The 19,921-nt window shown below is 41.0% G+C and overlaps 1 protein-coding gene across 8 annotated transcripts in view; it reads left to right on the top strand.

Moving 5' to 3' along the window:
- LOC136421544 (uncharacterized) overlaps nt 1–19,921 on the top strand; it is a 34,543-nt gene that overhangs the window by 3,827 nt on the left and 10,795 nt on the right. For 4 of the 8 annotated variants that reach the window (XM_066408875.1, XM_066408876.1, XM_066408872.1 and 1 more), the window contains exons 2-13: nt 8,615–8,725; nt 9,051–9,152; nt 9,889–10,005; nt 10,530–10,646; nt 11,062–11,226; nt 11,946–12,059; nt 12,375–12,482; nt 13,004–13,144; nt 13,943–14,071; nt 15,603–15,713; nt 16,300–16,422; nt 17,150–19,480. In XM_066408875.1, the coding sequence (XP_066264972.1) occupies nt 8,666–8,725; nt 9,051–9,152; nt 9,889–10,005; nt 10,530–10,646; nt 11,062–11,226; nt 11,946–12,059; nt 12,375–12,482; nt 13,004–13,144; nt 13,943–14,071; nt 15,603–15,713; nt 16,300–16,422; nt 17,150–19,480 (3,618 nt within the window). In that variant the 5' untranslated portion in view covers nt 8,615–8,665. The remainder of the gene's footprint in view (nt 1–8,614; nt 8,726–9,050; nt 9,153–9,888; nt 10,006–10,529; nt 10,647–11,061; nt 11,227–11,945; nt 12,060–12,374; nt 12,483–13,003; nt 13,145–13,942; nt 14,072–15,602; nt 15,714–16,299; nt 16,423–17,149; nt 19,481–19,921) is intronic. The other 4 variants (XM_066408874.1, XM_066408877.1, XM_066408880.1 and 1 more) reach the window with 4 other exon arrangements.

Here is a 19,921-nt window from a genome sequence, read left to right as displayed (position 1 = left end):
CTGTTCTGTGAAGGTATAGTTGAGAACCTGACTTAATTACTTATTTCCTTGCAGACAAGGATCTGTGTTTTGGGTGAACATTTGAAAATGTACACTTTCTAACCACTTTGATAAGACATCAAAAATAGGTAAAATGAACTGTTGGTACACGAAGTCTTTTCCTATTCTGTGAAGGTAAAGTTGAGTGCCTGACGTACTTACCTTTTTTCTCTTCAGACAAATATCTGTGTTTTGGGTGAAACTTTGAAATAAAACATTTTCTAACAATTTTGATAAGAAATTACAAATATGTAAACTGAATTGCTGTTCTATGATGTATTTTTCTGTTCTGTGAAGGTATAGTTGAGTACCTAATGTAATCACCTATTTCCTTACAGACAAAGATCTGTGTTTTTGGTGAATTTTCAACATACTTTCTAACCATTTTGAAACAAATTGGTGGCCTATGTTGCCTTTTCCTTTTGATAGGCATCGAAAAAAGAATAACCAAAGGATTGCTAATGTAGTTTATTTGACAGTGTCATTTTTAATTCAATCTACATCGAGTATAAATATTAAACCGTCATCACAGAGAACCAGTACAGAATGAGCAATACCAAAGGAATGTAATGTTCTACGTTTATAGGTACATGCCTACACGTGACTAAGAGATGTGGTAAGAACTGTATTAAAACATTATCATTTGCTGTAGCTTATTAAAGATCATTAAGAATGTCGTAAACATTGCCTGTTACAATCAAAATAGCAGCAAGGATACAAAATGCTTAGTGTTCTAAACTTATCATCTAAAATCTAAGCTAGACATTTGCAAACTGACTATGCACACAAAGAATGACCTCACATTGTGTCATGTGATTTAGCATCAGGTGCATTTGACCTAAACATGACTGAATTGCTTCACACCAATATGTAGTCAGGCTTTCTGTTTCCTTAGATATACATAAAGCTCTAAATTCACCACTTAATATTTGTTATTAACTTAATGCTTAGGAATTCCTAAATGGTGAGCTAGATAAACAATGGCGATGTCTAAACATTACTTACATTATTTTTCCTAATTCCATGTCCATATGTATCAATAATGATTCCTTTTGAAAGCCTTGTTAATTCTTATCAGGTGAACTATACTCTGACATGTACAACACTGGGCCAATGATATAACCAATACTATATCTTGCAACAGACGTGTTTAATCATCTGTTACATCTATAAGGTATGAAGAAACATTCCTCTGTTACTTCACAAGCTCCAGTAGTTTTCAAAGGTGTTCGTGTGAGAGCTGAGATTATGAGATAAAGAAGGCTTACATTCCTTTCTGTAAGACTTCCTTTGATGCGACTGTTATTCAAGGAATCCATATTTGTTATACAAGCAGATGTGTTTGTTGAAAAGTTCAGCACAAAAGCAACGGGAGATACTTGATAGGTTGATGTTGCACTGTCCATAGGTTAGAGTAAAGTTCTAGGGCTAGCAAAGGATGTTTTGTAAGAGGCTCTTCTTCTGTCCGGACATACAGCAAATCAAAGGGCTGAGTTAAACGACTAAAGAGACCTTCAGAGAGGTATGGGACCATATATGACAGACTGTTTCCATGGCCTACGCACGCCAGCTCCTCGGCTCTAGGTCTAATATCCCCCCAAGAAAATTCTACAAAAGGCCCCCAGAGTTATATTCTTAGAAACAAGCCCCCCTGAGTTAGACTCTGAGATTATCGAGATCGGAGGTTGGGGTGGCTAGACCATATGGCATTTCTCTCTCAAATATAGAATTTATGTAAGTTTTGTTTGGTCAAGAAAGCTGCAATGTGGGGACTTAACTGACTGTTGGTCCGTAAATTATAATGATTAGAACCAGAAATACGACGTTCCGCTCTAAAATGTCATACAAAAGAAACTATGTAGTGGCAGGGAAGTTGTGGTATGTGGTTGGGCTGGAATTTTGGAGGTAGTGGTTTGGTTATCGGTATGGCCGGTATTGCGTTGTTTGTGTTTTGTTTGTGAGTTGACATAGCTGAACAAATCTAACTTTCACATGTAGTGAAAGTTGTCAGAAACTCCTTGAGAGTTAGGTGACACCTGGGCGGTGTTGCGTAACGAATATATGGCCGCACATGGTGAGTTAGACACTCGTTATACAATGGCTACTTTTGCGCGTCATTGCGCCAAAATGTCGAGAAAAAGTACTTTGGAGATTGATTGATTGATAGAAAGGTCTTCTTCTTTAGTCAGGTTCGGTAAGTTGTAACTGCATTCAATGACCTATTCGAGGGACGTCCCTAACCAAACCTAGGTACTCATTTACACCTGGATTGAGTGGAGAAAAGCACAACACCAGTAGTATGTCAGAGGATTTGAATCCAGGACCTTTTGGTTCTGGGCCAAACAACCTAACCGTTAAGCCAACACGACACCACTCACAAGTTTAATGGAGGACTACAAAAGGACACCGCGTTGTAAATTTGACTACAGGTTATCTGGGTCTCAACATTTACTCAAACGAGACGTGACAAAGACGCCGAACTCGAGCAACGGACCATTGGAGAAACACAAGGCATCTTTACAGAGATGTGTCATGGCCAACATTATTTAAGCTGCTGATGTTAGGAGGTTGCCGAACTACGTTTGATCTTCTTTTGTTATTTACATGTGTTTTGTTGCCCCCTGTCTCGTTTGAGCCAAAGAGCCGCCACGGCACGACTTTCATGACATCAGAACATAAAGTATAGTCATCTAAGTACTGACAGTAGAGTCTTATAACTGGCAGCTCAATAGATATATAAACTTTCCGGATTGGAAATCCGTATTAACGATACTCTAAGAAATGAGAACAATATGGATAGGAAACCAGTATTATCCATACTTTATGAAATAAGAACAATCTGAACATGATTCAATGGCAGGTACTTTTGTTGCCCCAATTGTCTCGAGAAGTCATCTCAGTAGAGTCGTCATAACTGGTAACTCGACAAATATACGAACTCTTGGTTTCCGGAAAGGAAACCAGTAGTATCCATACTCTAAGAAATGAGAACAATGTGGAATGAAAACCAGTGTTAGACGTCCTATATGAAATAAGATCAATCTGAATAGGATTCAATGATTCAAGCACTTTTGCTGCCCCCCTTGTCTCGAGGAGTCATCTCAGTAGAGTCGTCATACATGTAACTGGTAGTTTAACAGTTATACGAACTCTTGGTTTCCGTGCGCGGCCGGAAAGGAAACCGGTATAATATACACATACCATACATACACATACAAATAAGAACAAGCTGTTCACGGGTCAAACACGGCCATCCAGTGTCTGCGGTTGGCCTTCTCATTGCCGACTGTTGACAACCTTGGATGTTTTGATTGGTGCAGGGCAACAATGGCTCGTGCCAGACGAACAATTAGCTCTGTCTGTTTTCGTTTCCTGTGACTGTGCGTGGCTTCCTGTCGACTGTTCGTGTTGTTTGGTTCACTTGTTTGAATTGATCGCTATCCAGGGACATGTTGTTGTTCTAAGCAAATTACGTATAAGAATAGTAAAGAGCTTCCTTGGCGAATAGGGAAGGCAGACACCAATTGCCGTAGACGGTGCAAGTGGTCTAGCTGAGTGTCATTATGTTTCAGTTCCAGGCTCTACCTTCACCAAACAAAACCTTTTGGCGAAGGTAGAGCCTGGAAATGAAACAGGATGACGTACACTCAGGCTACAAGTGGTTTAGCAAAGTCATGTCCTCTCCTCTCCTCTCTATTCATAGAGTCCTTTCTGATTTTATACATTACAGGACGTCTTCTGACAGAAAGAGTAATGATTCTACATTATTCAAGATAAGTTGGAAGGAGTTGGTCCCAAGGCTACTGGGCAGCCTGGCGCCGTCTATTTAGTCATACATACCGTCATACACAGTGTACATTTCTCAAAAAGTTAGGATTCTAATATGCACTGTATTACGTACGCCCTTCCTGCAGATCACTGTAGACCAACTAGAAGACAGCTAACCATCTTATGTTACAGTGACATCGCCACAGCAGGCCTTGTCAAACTACAGAATAATATATAACGTCCACTTGATTCAGTGTTCTTTCCATACTACCTAGCACACACAACGTACGTCACTGTAGTAGGTTATTGTCATCACAAAGCACACGTTGTTGTAGACATTTGTGCTCGTATTGCTGTTGCTCTCCAACTATAATTAGTTTTTATTCCATCGTCAAGTCAAGTGCTTTGACGGACTTTGATTGACTAGTACAAGTCCTGTATTGTTACCTTATCAACAAACACCTGCTTGTAATAAATCACCCAGCACAGGTCAGCTAAGTGTGCCGAGATTAGTTCTCATTCCGTAGCCATTGATTTTGGTTCACCGATTTAAAACAGAGACGATTGTTTTATGGATGTCAGATCCAGGTGAGCACCCTTACACAGCTGTGTGTGGATCGTATCCAACCATGCAGTAAAGAAGTTACAGAAGTTAAAGAAGCACTATTTTCTTAATCATTTTAGAGTCAATTCCACATTACGCGTCGGTGCTTGTTGCCTTTAGTTGTAACAGTTTGAAATCCTCTGAAACAAGCTGAGACTTTGATTTTCTATTGTTTGAACAATTTAGAACTTTTTGACTGAGATGTTATTGTATCTAAAATAGTTCAAACTTATTACAAATATTATCTGAAAACCCTCTCGGTGACTTGAAATTGACTCTATGCAGCTGCGATTTATGGAACCTTTCACTGCAACTCAATCGTATGTAAGCTCAATAGTTCATGTTAGTATATCTGCGTGAATATTAAGACTACATAACTATAACAAAATGAACTAGAAAGGCAACATTTGCGAGCAAATACAGCATGTTTAGCCATACTCCTCGCCATGCAAAAAATGGACTCTCCCAAAATAACAATGGACCATTCTAAAATACTTCCACTAAAAGAATGGATCACCCCAGTCCAAAATTGAGTTTAAAAACAATTATCAGTCTCTCCATACAGGAATGGAGTCTTCCAGTAGCACCTCAACACAATATGGACCAGTCCAAAACCATATCCACTTATTAATTAACAAATACACTTCTGTTAACAAATGGACTTTTTCATAATCATTCCAGCTCAAAATTGAAAGAAATAATTAAAGAATCCTCCCCTTGCAAGAATGGGATATTCCGCGCCATCTCCATGTAAACTAGACCAGTCGAAAAAGATCCGCTGAAAATTACACTCTTGCGCATAATCAACCCAGTTCAAAATTGAATTAAAAAGATCAAGTTTTCCATAGCATACATAATGATATATATGAAGATTTGACAGGAGAAGAAGGAAATGACCAAAAACAACATATTTCAGCGATAGTATGGGTGAAATATAAGAATGTGACACCCCTTTGTTTGAATGCATGATTCAATAGTATACAATTCTTTGATTAAAAAATCGTTTTGAAAGGCTGTATGCCAAACATTTGAATGAGGGCCTGTGTACATAACCAAGGCAGACACATGTCAAATTTCACATTATTTTGGTTTAATACATAGGAACTGGAGATGTGTATCTTTGTTCAAAAAAAGAGTGAACAAAGCCATGAAATCACATGTCCTAGGAATTCCCATACCATGTTTGGCATGGATATTAGCACACCTGTGCCAGAAATGAAAGATAATTAGATTAATTTAATTGACCAATCAGGTGGTCGCAAGGCTCACAGGCATGCAAGGCCAGGTGCAAGGCACTTGGGGTCACTGACCTTTAGGTCATATGTAGTATTGAAAGTGACAGAAGTGGCAAATATTGTCAAGAAAGCCCCAACTAGATCGTTTTGAAGATATGTATGCCAAAAATGAGAATGTAGTCCTTTAAAGATTTGTTCAAGGCACATATACAGCAAATTTCAGGTCATTCGGTTCAAATACCAGGGCGTAGGAGGCCAAGATATGCATTATTGGTCATAAAAACCTCAATAAAATCACTTTCAAGGTCAATATCAAAAAAAGGAAAAAAACGCACATTGGCTTTTGCCTACATTACCTTTGTACCAAATTTCAGGTCATTTGGTCAAAAAATGACAGAGATGAATCGATTTGAAGATTTGACAGGAGGAGGAGGAGGAGGAGGAGGAGAAGAAACCTGAGTAAAAACAATATGTTTAGCCATACTAGGTATGGCTAAACATAACTATCACTATGTTATGAACGAGCCGACAAATGTGCCCTGAAGGCGTATATGCATTGGTCTGCTTATCTTTCATTGATATGTGGATGCCGTCTTTGTGTCATAGTTTGTCTGTCATTTGTCAAACGGCCTAAATATCGCCCAGAGACATTGGGAGGTAACTATGAATGAAAATTAATGGAATTGAAAAGTAGATCCCCGATAGGTGAATGGTTATAGTTTATATTGTTGGTTAGAGGCAAACTTAAAGAAGACAATACTTAATGATAGTTTTGCGAGAGGAATTCTTCAAACGGTGGTTTAAGACATCCGGCAGGCTTTGAAGGAACGTAACATGATATTGGTATGATATTTCATAAAAGCCTGGGGATAATCCAGCTATTCATGGCTCCACGCTTCGCTGCATTAATTATGGCAATTTGTCACCTTCTATTGCGTTATGGAATCTGTAACAGATGCCAGTCCTTTGTATCACATTGGAAAGGAATCTTTTGGGTCGCTTTGGTCAGTCTAATAATATGTTTACCTACGAATGCTGATACGTTTACTAACATGACTACGCGAAGACTTTGAAATATATGTATACAAGTAATGTAGAAAATGCGTATCCATCATAAGTACTTGCCTAGATATTACATGTAAGTTGGTAATGTTGATGTCTGTACAGTTAGTAAGTAACATTCATTGTTAAGTAACGACTTACTCAGATTCTGAGTCAGAAGTAATTGAGAACGTCTTATGTTGTCGATGATTCACTTTGTTAAATGATCCAATGATAGATAGTTGTGGACGATGACATTATCCTATGTTGTCTTGTCTGAAACTGTAGTCTTTGATTACAGAGACCTATCATTAGTAGATGGCAGATGGTAAATTGATGATTGAACTGTCATTCATGATTAAGGCCACCACTTTATTTGTTTTGTTATGTTGCTAGGGTATCGCTAATGTTAGTTTCTAGTCTCTTTCTAGTGTAAGTATAATGCTTATTGGATATAGATTAACATTGTATACACTGTTTACGTGTATCAGCAAGTACAGTTATTGGTAGCTTTCAAAGAGTTCATTCTTTAAAAACAACAAGTCGGTGTCTTGCTTTAACACAGGACCCAACATCATGTATCAGTAAGTACAGTTATTACTACCTTCCATAGAGGTCACTCTTTAAAAGCTTCAAGTTGGTGTCTTACTGTAACATTGAGCCCAATGTTATGTTGATAAGGAAGGACAACTATTGGTAGCTTCCATAGAGGTCACTCTTTTAAACCTTCCGATTTGTGTCCTGCTGTAACACCGAGCCCAAGATTATGTAAAAAGGACAGTTTTTGGTATGTTATGGGCCCAAGATTATGTATATAAGTAAGGGCAGTTATTGGTAGCTTCATGTTGGTGTTTTGCTGCAAAACTGGGCCAGACAAGCTTCTCCGAATAGTAGGGGGAGGGGGCTTTGTGCCAATTCATGTGTATCAAAACACGAGGAGACATAAGAAACCACCAGGGATTGTCTCATACTTGCCCTGATGCACGGGTCGTTGCCTCGTGTGGGGACCTGTGACGATGGCCTTCACTTTTCAGGTATTTAAGATGTCATGTATGTCAACAAGGAGGTTGGGTGGGGGAGAAAATGTAAGCATGTCAGGTAGTTGGGACTGAATACAAGGAACAAAGCGGGGCATTTCAAAAAATGAATGGACAAATTAAAGTCTTCATTCTGTAAAATCGTGCAGCTGTGGGGATCCGTTATCTGTATCTGTATCTGTATAGCCGGTAAAACCGCCATTCGGCGTAACACACCAGCTTCGCAGGCACGCGGTGCGGCAGCAGCTGGTTATATTACACCGAACGACCTGTCACGTCTAACCTTCGCATATCTAACTGCATGCATTATTTAAAGCTATCTAATGAGGATGCTTCCACTGTACTTGGTTGTAACGAGTTCCACTCTACGATCGTTCTAGGAAAATACGAATTTTTAAACACATCAATCTTCGGTTGGAAATCCGTTAGATGCTGAAGTACGGAAGATTTTTTTTTGATAACGTTTAGATATCCAGGTAATAAGATACGACAAATGACAGCTACTCAAGCAACTGGATGCTGCTGGATAACATGTGGAAACTTCCCAATTCTATCCAGTTTTCCCAATTTGATCCAGTTGCTTGTCAATGAGTAGCTGTCATTTGGCGTATCGAAGAACTTATTTTCTGTCAATTCTCAACAACCACAACAAAAGCTCAAAAACAAATTTGATTGCATTTATCACTCATCATCATTTTACGACGAAAGTTCTGGGACTATTTACCATATAACGTAGAACTTTCTTAAGAGAACTGTCTACAGCCGAAATGCCCCAGCGCTGATGCTCACGGATGGTTGATTGATTGAATAACATTTTGTCATGCATTTTTGATACATCATTAACTTGAACTTAGGACCTTCTCTTAGATGCAAGTTTGGTCTGTTTTCAGGTACTACAGTCTATGCCGAAGACGTGCCTGACGTGATAGACTACAGCCAAAATGAGGCCCTGCTTCTGTTGGGTGGTGCTGTCCCTGGTGCTACAGGCTGTTCCATATGGGGTAAGGCTAGTTTCTACTAGATTCCATGGGTTGGTTGAAAAATACTAAAAATGAGCCAAATATTATAGATGATTTGAAAGAGTAGGCAACTGTGACAAATTAACTCCTCTGGAAAAATATTTACCCCTTTCCGGTATTAGGAGCCGAAAAAGTCAAGAGCTTATGGACAATGCCAGCTGTTTGTTTGAGCAAAGCCGCTTGGTTATTGATAATATTTGTGCTACAAAGGCAGTGGGACGAGGTCAGTACCGAATCTGAATATGTAATATGATATGAACCGTTGCTCTGTTTTACTTGACATGAAATCTTGGGTTGTGCCTTTCAGAATGGTTTGATAGGAACCATGGTCGAGTGTGGGTCCAATCAAGAATGCCCAAACTTCGAATACTGCTTCTTTGCTGAACCGGGTGCAAAAGGAATGTGTCTGGTAAGTATAAGCAAAATTACATATAAATCATTATCTTGTGTTTAAACAAAAATTGCTCCTATGTACAAGAAGTACACATGTATCGTTTATTTTCAATATTGTCTCTCAACGTTTTGTTCAATGTTGACCAATTTTACTTCACTGTCAGATAAAATTAATTTAAATTATCTAAGGAATGCAGCATTCAAAAGCAGTTACTATTCTATAGTTGCCCCGAAGATGAATTTCCGAGTTTTCACTATTGTTTAATGTAGACCTACCTCTCAGATATCCCATCCAATGGAACAGTCCAATATCATATGATAGCTAAAAGAGATGGAACATTTGTACTTGTATGTCGAGGTTATATTTGCGGCGATAATTTGCCATTTGCAATTTCGTAAAAAAAAAAACACCAAAATAAAAAAAACAGTCAATGAATCAATCAACCACCAGTTGTAAAGTTAACTGATAGTATGGTCTGTCTTAAACTGAGAAAGAGTTTTTTCTTTTGGTGAACTGTTGCAATAGACATTTGAGCCAGCTTCCTTTGCATAGGTCTTTTGTATAGTCAATGACAGCGGCACTGACACAACAAAACGTACAGTGACTTTCGTACGGTCAGCTAGCGCTACAAATAACAAAATTGAAATACAAAATAAACATTAAAATTCTACTTACTAAACATGTAAATAGGAGGGAACAAAAAGCACAAGTGGAAGATATCAAGTGTGCCTTTCTCGTTCACGTTGCGCAGGGTCTGGACTGTTTTAAACAGGATGATTGCAAAGAAGGGAGCTTCTGTGACTTTTCAGAGTCCGTCGGTGTTAGGACCCCCAGAGGGGCATGCGCAAAAGGATCCAAGCCTCCAGAGGTAGCTATGATAGATACATGATAAGCCCCTAGTCTCCTGTCTGTACTCTCCAGGGGTTTCCTGTTGCGAAACATATTGTCCTCTACTAACTGCATGTTTATAAACAACCTAAAACTAACCACTTGGAAGTTACAAGGTGATGGTACCGTCATCCATCTTTCAATTTCCTCTTCTTATCATGACGTCATCGGTGACGTTTTGCGCGGTGCATTGTGGTCAGAACTGGTACCATCACAATTTCATGTAATGTTGGCGTGCAGTTGAGATAGTTTTTGTTTGATCCACGGAATATTACAAAGGACAAAAAAAAGGTCGAAATTTTTCAGGGTGAAATACATAAATCGTTGTGTATAGATGTGTGACGACCAGAATGCATTGCGGTGTACCCATTCCATTTCCTCGGTGAGGAATAGTTTTATCTATTTTGGTTTAACCGTAACTTTTGCAGATGTATCCCTTTTCTCAGGGAGTAAAATTATGTTATATCTTGTAAGGCTATGATTTATGATTGATGTGTTCTACAGAGCGTCCTCTGTAATCGTGACTCGATGTGCGCGACGTCATACTTCTGCGATATGTCAGCCGGGCCAGACGGACATGGAATGTGCCGAAAACGTCAGCCTCGCCAGCTACACGGAGGGGTAAGACTCCCTCAGATATATATCATTTTCTTCAATAAAGTTTATTTTTGTTAGCAACTTTGATATTGCATATTTCAGTCCTTTTGGGGATGAGATACTGAATGTACTTACATTGTAGTGACATTCATTCACGCAGCGGTCAGTACCTGGAACGGGATCCCGTACAGTGTGGTCAGAGACATTAGTGAAAGTCGCCTCCAAGCTTTTAAGACTCGTATCCATCACCACCTTCTCAAAATGCAAGAACACATGCAAGCTGCGAACAACTGATAAGTCACTGAACTGGAGTACTACGTTACATATTTTAGTAGTCATCTCTATTGGTGGCTATTGTTCACTACAGCATGCTATAGAAAAATGAACAAATTAAAATATTGAAAATTACAACTTCTGGAAAATGCACTTTCTTATCCAGATCACAGTCTGCTACAAGGATATCGACTGTTCCGGTGGGAGATACTGTGATAAACACGATCCTGAGCTGGAACTGGGCATCTGTCGGGACCCTCCGCCTTACGTCATTCCCGAAGAGCCTAAGAAGCCCGACCGAGGCCAGCCCGCTCCAGATGGCCAGTACACGGTAAAAAAAACCCTCATCCATGTACTTAGTCTCAACACCCTTTACAACATGAAGGGAAGCAGGACATTGGAGGGTTTCTTTTACACAACCAGTAATGCCTCACCTGCTTACGTTTCGGTGTCTCTCAGACATCTTCCTCAGAGGTTCTGACTGGAGTACTGCACAATCCCAAACGTGGCTATGTTTGTATCCCCCCTCGTCCCGGTTCATCACTGGAGTTGACTTCCTTATCCATAAGGCCTCTTTGATCCACTACTGGTTGTGTAAAAAGAAAACTCCAATGTCCTACTTTCTACCAACCTTATAAAATCATTTTGGGAAAGGAAGAAAAGCAATTCGGCATATGCGTATTTCTAGGCTGGTATCCATCTCTACCCTACCTACGATGGCTCCAACGGTGTTGGATAGGGCCCACGGAGCTAGAATAAGGGAGGATACCAGATACATCGTCCTCATTCTCATTATTTGGACTCATCGTGTATCTTAGCATCTGGTAGGCGCGATAAAAATTCGGCCACTGCTCGCTGCATATTTCGGCGATAAAATCTCCAGAATACAAAACCTCTTCCTCCGTAAATCAGCGTTTAACAAAAGGCACGTTTGAGCCAAGACAGCCCTTTTTTCTTCTAGTGCATAAATGTTGATGCTCTTACCCATGATTGAGATGTTTCACGTAATTGCAGAACACGCGGTAAAATGAACGTAATGCTTATTTTCAGGGTATCCCTTGTAAACAAGACCCGGACTGCGGAGTGAACAGCTACTGTGTCCTGAGGATGGAGCCTGACGGCACGACTGTTGGAGAATGTGTTCGTGGCAATAGAAGGGGAGAGGTAGGGAACACGCTTTATCCTTTATGTCAATACCTGAAGCTATTCCTTTCCAATAGCATGTTACGATGCTGTAGAATATGATGATTCAAATTCTTAGACAACTTGCCAACTGCGTTTTTTATAGTCGACTTGGAGTCGACTCAGGACTGTGCAAGGAAAACTTTGGGTCACTCAAGTAGAGTTTTCTAGTAGGACAACTCCACTTGAGCAGCCCATGCCAAAGCTCCGCAATCACAGCCCCGAGTCGACTTGTGTCTTTACGTAAATCGGGCCTTATTGTCTCGTTTACCGTATTTCACGTGTCATTTGCCCCAGCCGGTCTACTGTTATGACGACCCCATGTGCGGAGCTGGCTCCAGGTGCAAACTCTCACCTAACGGCGTGTACGGGATCTGTATCGAAGATGACAAGGCACAACCAGACGTAGGTATCTTTCCTTATGGTCACATCAAAGATTATAGAAATAGGCCTAAAAAGCACCAGGTCTGATGGGAAAAAAGGTTTTCAATGTATGCCTCAGTCATGGTTATTTGCCACCTTAACAGCTTAATCAATGAACATACATGTTGAAAACATGATATGCAGTGTGTGTGGTACTGTATTCTCTACTTGGACGTACTATTGGTCAAAGCTGCTAAGGTTACGAAATATTTCCACGAATTTCATACATTTTTGCATGAAAAAAAATCTTTTTCTAGCAGGAGAAAGTATGGATTCCTGCAGCATATCAGGGTATTCTCATAACTTTAAGATATTTTGCAGCGGATGCACTAAATCGTATAAGGTTTGTCGACTACTTCTGGTATGTCGACTACTTCAAGTGAAGATCTCCTACATGTAGCTAGTTATTGAGGGTTTTTTTTTTCAGAAAAAAATTGTAGATTCATATCAATCTAAAGAATAGCAGCACTCTGACCAAAGCCAAATGCTTGGTTGTGTTTCAGGGAGGCAACTTGTTCTGCTACTCCGACTCCGACTGTGACCGGGGTGCGAAGTGCGAGATGACGGACAAAGGCGGCATGTGCACCGGCGGGGGAACCAACGAGATCACGCCGAACGAGAAACCTGAAAAGGTGCCTGAAAAGGTAAGAAACGCGTGAGAAAATCCTGAGATGTCCTACACAATGTTAAATGGATCTCTCCTAAACGATTCCAAAGGCTTTTATAAATATCATGAAAACATGTGACCTTCTTTTTGGTCTGGAACAAAATTCCTACGTAGAGTATATCTGTAGATGATTACAATGATACATTGTTGGAGGTATTTGTTGCATGGTAATTCAATACAACGAGACAAAAGATGTACAGTAAACACTTTTCGAACGATATTCCAGAAAGCTACGACATTGATTAATAACGACTCATTACATCAGCAATTCGAATGTCATCAGTATACTTCTCAATCAAGTTAATGCGCGATGCATGTTTTGTCCTTAAATTTCCCCACTGTGCTACTTTCTTCTGACCCTCTTCACCATAACGTTGACTTCTAACCATTTTGTCATCTACTTAACTACCTCCAACTGCCATCCCTCCATCCTCTATTAACATGAGTATAGAACGATCACATGAAAGAGGTAGAAGCATTTACTAGCTACAACTTGTAAAAGCATCTCCATCGGTCATGCATTGATAGCATCATTAGTTTGATGTCGTCACTGTTTACTGGAAATGAATTCACTTTCGCGGTGGTTTTATTTCGTAGTAGGAGTGAAAATGATGCGTGTTTGAAGCTTTGAACAATTCAGTTATGCAGTATGATTACAAACACACCCATTCGCGGTGTTAAGATTTCGCGGCAAAATGTCACCGCGAAAAACGCGAACATAAAACCACCGCGAATTTTTCACGATTTACAGTGATCCTGGTCCCCATTGTCTCAGCTGCAGGCAGGTTTTTGCTACGTGGATAAAGAGTGTAAGGAGGGGTACATCTGCCGAGTCGATCTGGCACGTGGGTTCGGGAAATGTCTGATGGGGACGAGGCAAATTGAGATTGACATACGAGGACGGGTAGGGCTCGAACGTTGGTGCTTGGCAGAGTTGCCGCACGCATTGGGTTCTACGGACAGTTTCTGGCTTTATCGTATAGGATATCAGCAAAACCATATGCAATAGTGCATTTATCCAGTATACGGGTACGGAAAATCTCTGGCTTGCTTTAATCTTTTCATAGAGTTAGAATTTAATTGAAATCATTTGCAATAGTGTATTTATGCAAATGTCTTGGATATAAGTGCATTTAGTTGCAACCTAGTTGCTGATCGCCTGTGGATTCATACTGGTTTTAGAGACTGCCGCTAGTATGTGAGACTTGTTGTTATGCAAAGGGCACAGCGCTGCAGTTGGCTATTCCAACAGGCCGCTGAGGCTTTTGCAGTAGCGGGTAGGAGGTGTGGTAGCTGAAGGATTAGGCTAAGAGGATGCTGACATATTTCAATAGGTGACATTCACATATTCAGAACTAGTATTCAGATGTAGTAGGTCTACACTGAGGTGTAAGAGCCACATGGACTGTCCTGGTTAAAAGAACTTGGGTAAAGGGGATTGGATTTCTGGGCAATTCTTTCTCACTATATAAGCCCGAGCGAAGATCAGGGTAGGTGCACTGTGCCCATTTGCCATCGTCAGCCAGCGTCAGCCAAGGTTATACCACACGAGTTAGGCAGTCATAAGAAACCCGACGGAAGGGGACGAAGGTGTTGCAGGTGAAAAATAAAGTAGCTAAAGTCGGCGTCTGCGAGTATGATTGTAGTCGGAAAACGGCATTTCCCCGTCATGAACATCATTTCAAAATTTTCTAATCTCGAATTCCTTTCACTACAAGTGGTTGGTGTATCCTCTTGATTGGAATAGCTCTATCCTACATCATTTGCCCAATAGTTATTCGTTCACTCCACAATTCGTTCACTTACTAATTCGTCACTCACTAATTAAACCAATAATCCATTACTAACCTTAATAACACCCCACTTTACCCCCATTACATTGTGCACTAACTAACGTACATAACACTGAAATACTAACGTATGTAATTCACTTTCTATCTAACAAACATGGCGGAAGGATAAAGTGGTCAGGTATATTCAACGTCTAATATTTTCAACACCTTTGATAGTATTGTATATTGTAAGATACAGCAAACATCAAATAGTGTTCTTGTGTCATAACCTGATATAAGGGAGGTCATTTCAAACCCATCAGTGTGTTAATGGGAAAAAAGCTACATAATTTTGTTTTCGTTTATAACCACCTTTCACCATCGCGCCCCTTTTCAGTAGGGAGGCGATCTCGTTGCGATGGCGCTACGACCTAGAACTTGACACATCACTCAACGAATTTCATAGATGAACTTTTGTGCGTTTTGTTCTCTTCCAAATCACACTTTTACATTTTGCATGTTATTCAAATTATGGAATCAAGGGTTACACAAATCAAATTTAGGTCGCAGCGAGGTCGCAACGTGATCGCCCTCTAGTGGAGAGGGGGCCTATGTAACTCACCGTGTGACTAACGACATCACTACTAACCGTTTCACCACCAGCCCAACTTCTGCTACTCAAACGATGACTGCGCGGCCGACCGTTACTGTGACGGGGCAACGTACGGCTACGGTACCTGCAGACTCGGTGACCGTGGTCCTGTTGCAGTGCCGGTAAAATAACATATACGTAGCGCATCAACTCGACGGCATGTTTAGTATCATTTCATTGCTGTATCGCCCTGCTTTAAGCGATTGAACACTTTAAGAAGGTGATGGTGGACGCACGGGAGGATTTGACGTCTCAAAATGGAGGCCGCGATTTTGATGTCACGTGACTTTATGGCAGATTCTGAAACCAACCACCATAAGAATCTAAGAAAGCATTTTTGGCAACAGGGCAGCTTAATTTTGTACGACATTTTAAAGACTATGTCAAGAATGCCATCAGTTTGTGATCGTGCGACGATCGCACGGTGAATGAATGTGACCATGCAGTGAAGATGGGAAACAGACTACACACGAAAAACAGTTCTGTAACTTGAGATGCTTTTGTATTTTTAAGCTATTCTTCTCAATGAAATCTGTTTCGTCTTGACTGTGACGTACACCCATAAGAAGCATAGTATACAGGATAGATATCTAGAGTGCATACCTTTTGGTGAACATTGTGGTTGCAGTTGCGGGTGGAAGCCTGTACTCGACTATTAGGATGTATGAGGATTTGATTGTGATACCTTTGATGTTCCCTTTGCTGCAGCAAGTAGACGAGGTGTGTTACCGGAATGAGGAGTGCGGTCCCGGGCGCCATTGCCGAGTGGACGACATGGTCGGATTCGGGAGGTGTCGGGACGGCAGCCCGCCACAGCAGCCAGACCCAATGGTGTGTAACCTTCCACCACATACATGTTAGACAGTCAGATAAATGACAAGCCGAAGCTTAAACAATCAATTGCTGAATGAAAGACCTTTATTGTATGTTTATGCTCTTACAAACTCAGTACACGTCGCGGTAATGTCACTGTAACCGTAATGGCTAGGGGATAAGAGAAAAGACTGAGCTTTATAAACGACGCGACAGGCACAGCATCAAAAAGGTGTCCAGATCAGCAGAATAAATGGCTATCCTTTTGAAACTTTTGAAACTTTACATACCTTTACATACCTAGTTAATGCGTAAGAGAACAACTTAGATCTCAATCAAGATGACATAGAAATAAACGTACTTTAAGTGTGTCAGTCTTGCACAGGGATGACGGAAAAAGGGCGTTCTGTTTTCGCAACATTAATTACAACTTATACAAGCGTGATTGTCAATGACCAGATAGGGACGGTATATCGGTAGCGTGCAGGTTGTACTATGCCTGATAGTCTCTACTACGCTGGCTATATTAATAGGAAGAATAATTTGCCAGTAGAGTTGGCTACCAAAGGGGTTGACTGGGGAATGTTAACCTTCCCGCGAACTGACGCTCTTGGCCAATTATTCCATTTTGGGCCGAATTCTACGATCCGTACCCCCGTAGGAAGGCCTAGGTCTATTGGAGGCAATGTATATGGGCCGAAACCATTGAAGATCTGTAGATATGAAATAAGTGTGTTCTTGGCAGAGGTACTCTCCAGGACGTTACAAGCGATCTAGGAGGCAAACTGCGGAAAAGGCGGATGCAGAAACATGGCTGGAAAGAGAACTCTTCCACGCGAGGCGAGGACGACAAAAAGCCAGCCGAAAGTCACAGAAAGCACGTCGAAAAGATACAGATCCTAGAAGATCAAAACAAAGGCACACGAGGCGTAAGTCCACAAGAGTAAGACCCAAGCAACACAAGAAGACGCACTTTCGGAAATTGCTTAAGATAGCAAATAGCATTGTAAACACCAACACAACTTCTACAGACGAGATTCGTCACCTCCGAAAACGGCTAGAAACAAAGTTTGTGTGCAACAGGACTAGAATTAAAAGTAAAGATGAATGGGATAAATGTCTAGCAAGGTGGAACGAATTCACCATTCTTGGTAGGCAAAATAAGATAATTATTGTTGGCGAAGACAACAAGATTATCATACGCGTTTATAGAAATGATATAATCATTGATGGCGAAGGGAATGTGATCACCGCTTTGAGACAGGAATCGAATGAAACTGCGATCCAAAATACAACAACGATTGAAAACCGACATGAAACAACAACTACAACAAGAATGCATGAGCCGACTGTCACATCTGCTCGAGTTGCCAGTACCACGGACCAGATTCTAAGGAAAAGAACCACAACTACGCCGTTGATACGGACAACTAAACCGATACCTACGGACACAACTGTTAGCAGCCATAGCTCCACCTATCTACCCAGGAATACGACAGTATATCAGAATATTTCCAACACCACTGACACATTTGATAACAATCAAAATACCACCTATCAACATTGGAATACAAATGTTTATCAGAATGAATCCAGATCTGCTTATACATCTACCGAAAGTCTACCAAATACTACTCAAGTACCAAGGAGTATGACTGTCTCTCATACTGAATCCCAATCTAACAACACGACAGGTTACTACAATCAAACTATTTCACAACAGAATAAGACAGAAAAGGGTACAAATGATGAGTGTGTGGAAAAGCAAGGATGGTTGTTAGATTGGCTGTGGAGTTGGGCATGTGATGAGGAAAATCAGCCGAGAAACAAAAATATCTCCAAAGAATCAAATAATGAGTCCACTGCGCCGCACAACATAGCGTCAACAGTGTCCACTGCACAAAACTTCAGTACAACAGTGCCCATTGTACAAAACTTCATAACAACAGTGCCCACTATACAAAACCTAAGTACAAACGTAACACGACGTATTCCAGTAAATGCCACCTGGCATCTTTCAGAGCAAAACATGACCAGAGACGAAGAAAGAGTAACTAGAACAACAGAAACGAATCTCACAACTATCAAAACTGAACGAAACGAAATTTTGACAGATCAAAATACGACGTTGCTGCACTTGATGAATGTGACAGAGCTTTACAAAGCCAAAAAGACAATTGTGTCTGATAGCAAACTAGAGATGCTTCGTTGGCCAACAACTGTACAGCCCACCTCTTTCCCAATCACAACGCCAATGAAAGAAAATAATAAGACGGAAAGAATACCACGAATCGCCATACCCCTTCAACGACCAAAAGAACCACCGAAAACTACCCATCCACCGTATCACAGATTGAGTCTACATGTCCAAACAAAGTCAACGACGACGGAGGGCAGAAAATCAACGAAATCATCGAGCGCACGGTCTCCGGAAGAAAACAATGCACTACCTACACCTACCAAGAAAGCATATGTATCACCGTCTCGAGCGAGACCAGGAGTGGTAGACCAACAACGTCTGGACAATGGTTCAAATGGGAAGAATTCAACCAAGAGGAAGCCACCTAAAGCAAACGGGAAGCCACTCAATCGAGGGAATCTACATTCAAGAGGGAAAACCCAAACAAGCTATAGGATTCGTCGTCCGGAAAAACAGAGACAAAGCGGTCGACGAACCTCTAAAAAAGACAAGCCCACGGCAAACCAACAACTGGGTAATGTGACCCATGTCGAAAATATCCATTCGAAGGTAGACAGGTTTCATACCCCATTTGCTTTTTCCGTACCGACAACCCAAAGTATGTTAACTCCTTTGACCCCAACTTCGGAGAAACCATCTGATGCATCCACACGACTCAATGAACAGTCAGTACTGGTGAGGAGGTTGTCTCAATCTTTCTCCACCTACGGAAAAGACAGCAGAACTATTCTTCTGACAGCTTCAGCTACACCAAAATTCCCACTGAGCTGGATAAAAAGGATCAACCAAAAGCTCTTGAAGTTCGGGACTTCCGTCCACCTGGACAAGATCGTCTCTGGCGTCCACGTGTGGCGGGTCGTCAGTACGGACATGAAGGTACTGGTCAGCTACCGGCAACGGTTTCGCTACATCGCTGTGTGAACAGGCTTGGCAGTAACATTCCAGCGAACTCTCCTCGTAGTGTTCTCACGTAGACAACTTTGTTGATGCTCTATCGCGGTACCGCCGAACGTCACTCAAACCCTGATAGAAGGATTCGGGGTTTCAGCCAATTTATCCTTCTCAATTCTTCCCCATATAGCAACTGACCATGTAGAACAGGATCTGTTTGATCGAATGTAAAGTATGTATTTTATTCACCAACAATGAGGCAAAGTAGCTAACGGGGGATGCTCTAACATCGCACGTTTTTTTACGCGCTCGAACTCACGGCGCCCCATCGCTGGTTGCCAGAGAGTGGTCAGGTTTTGATGAATGAATTTTGAACACATTCATCTAAAGAACTTACTTGGATAAGAAATGTATTCAGACTGTTCA

The sequence above is a fragment of the Branchiostoma lanceolatum genome, chromosome 16 (assembly GCF_035083965.1).
Source record: "Branchiostoma lanceolatum isolate klBraLanc5 chromosome 16, klBraLanc5.hap2, whole genome shotgun sequence".
NCBI classification, from domain to species: Eukaryota; Metazoa; Chordata; class Leptocardii; order Amphioxiformes; family Branchiostomatidae; genus Branchiostoma; species Branchiostoma lanceolatum.
The sequence above is the reverse complement of the archived record's forward strand: the minus strand, read 5'-3'. Positions and strand labels throughout refer to the sequence as shown.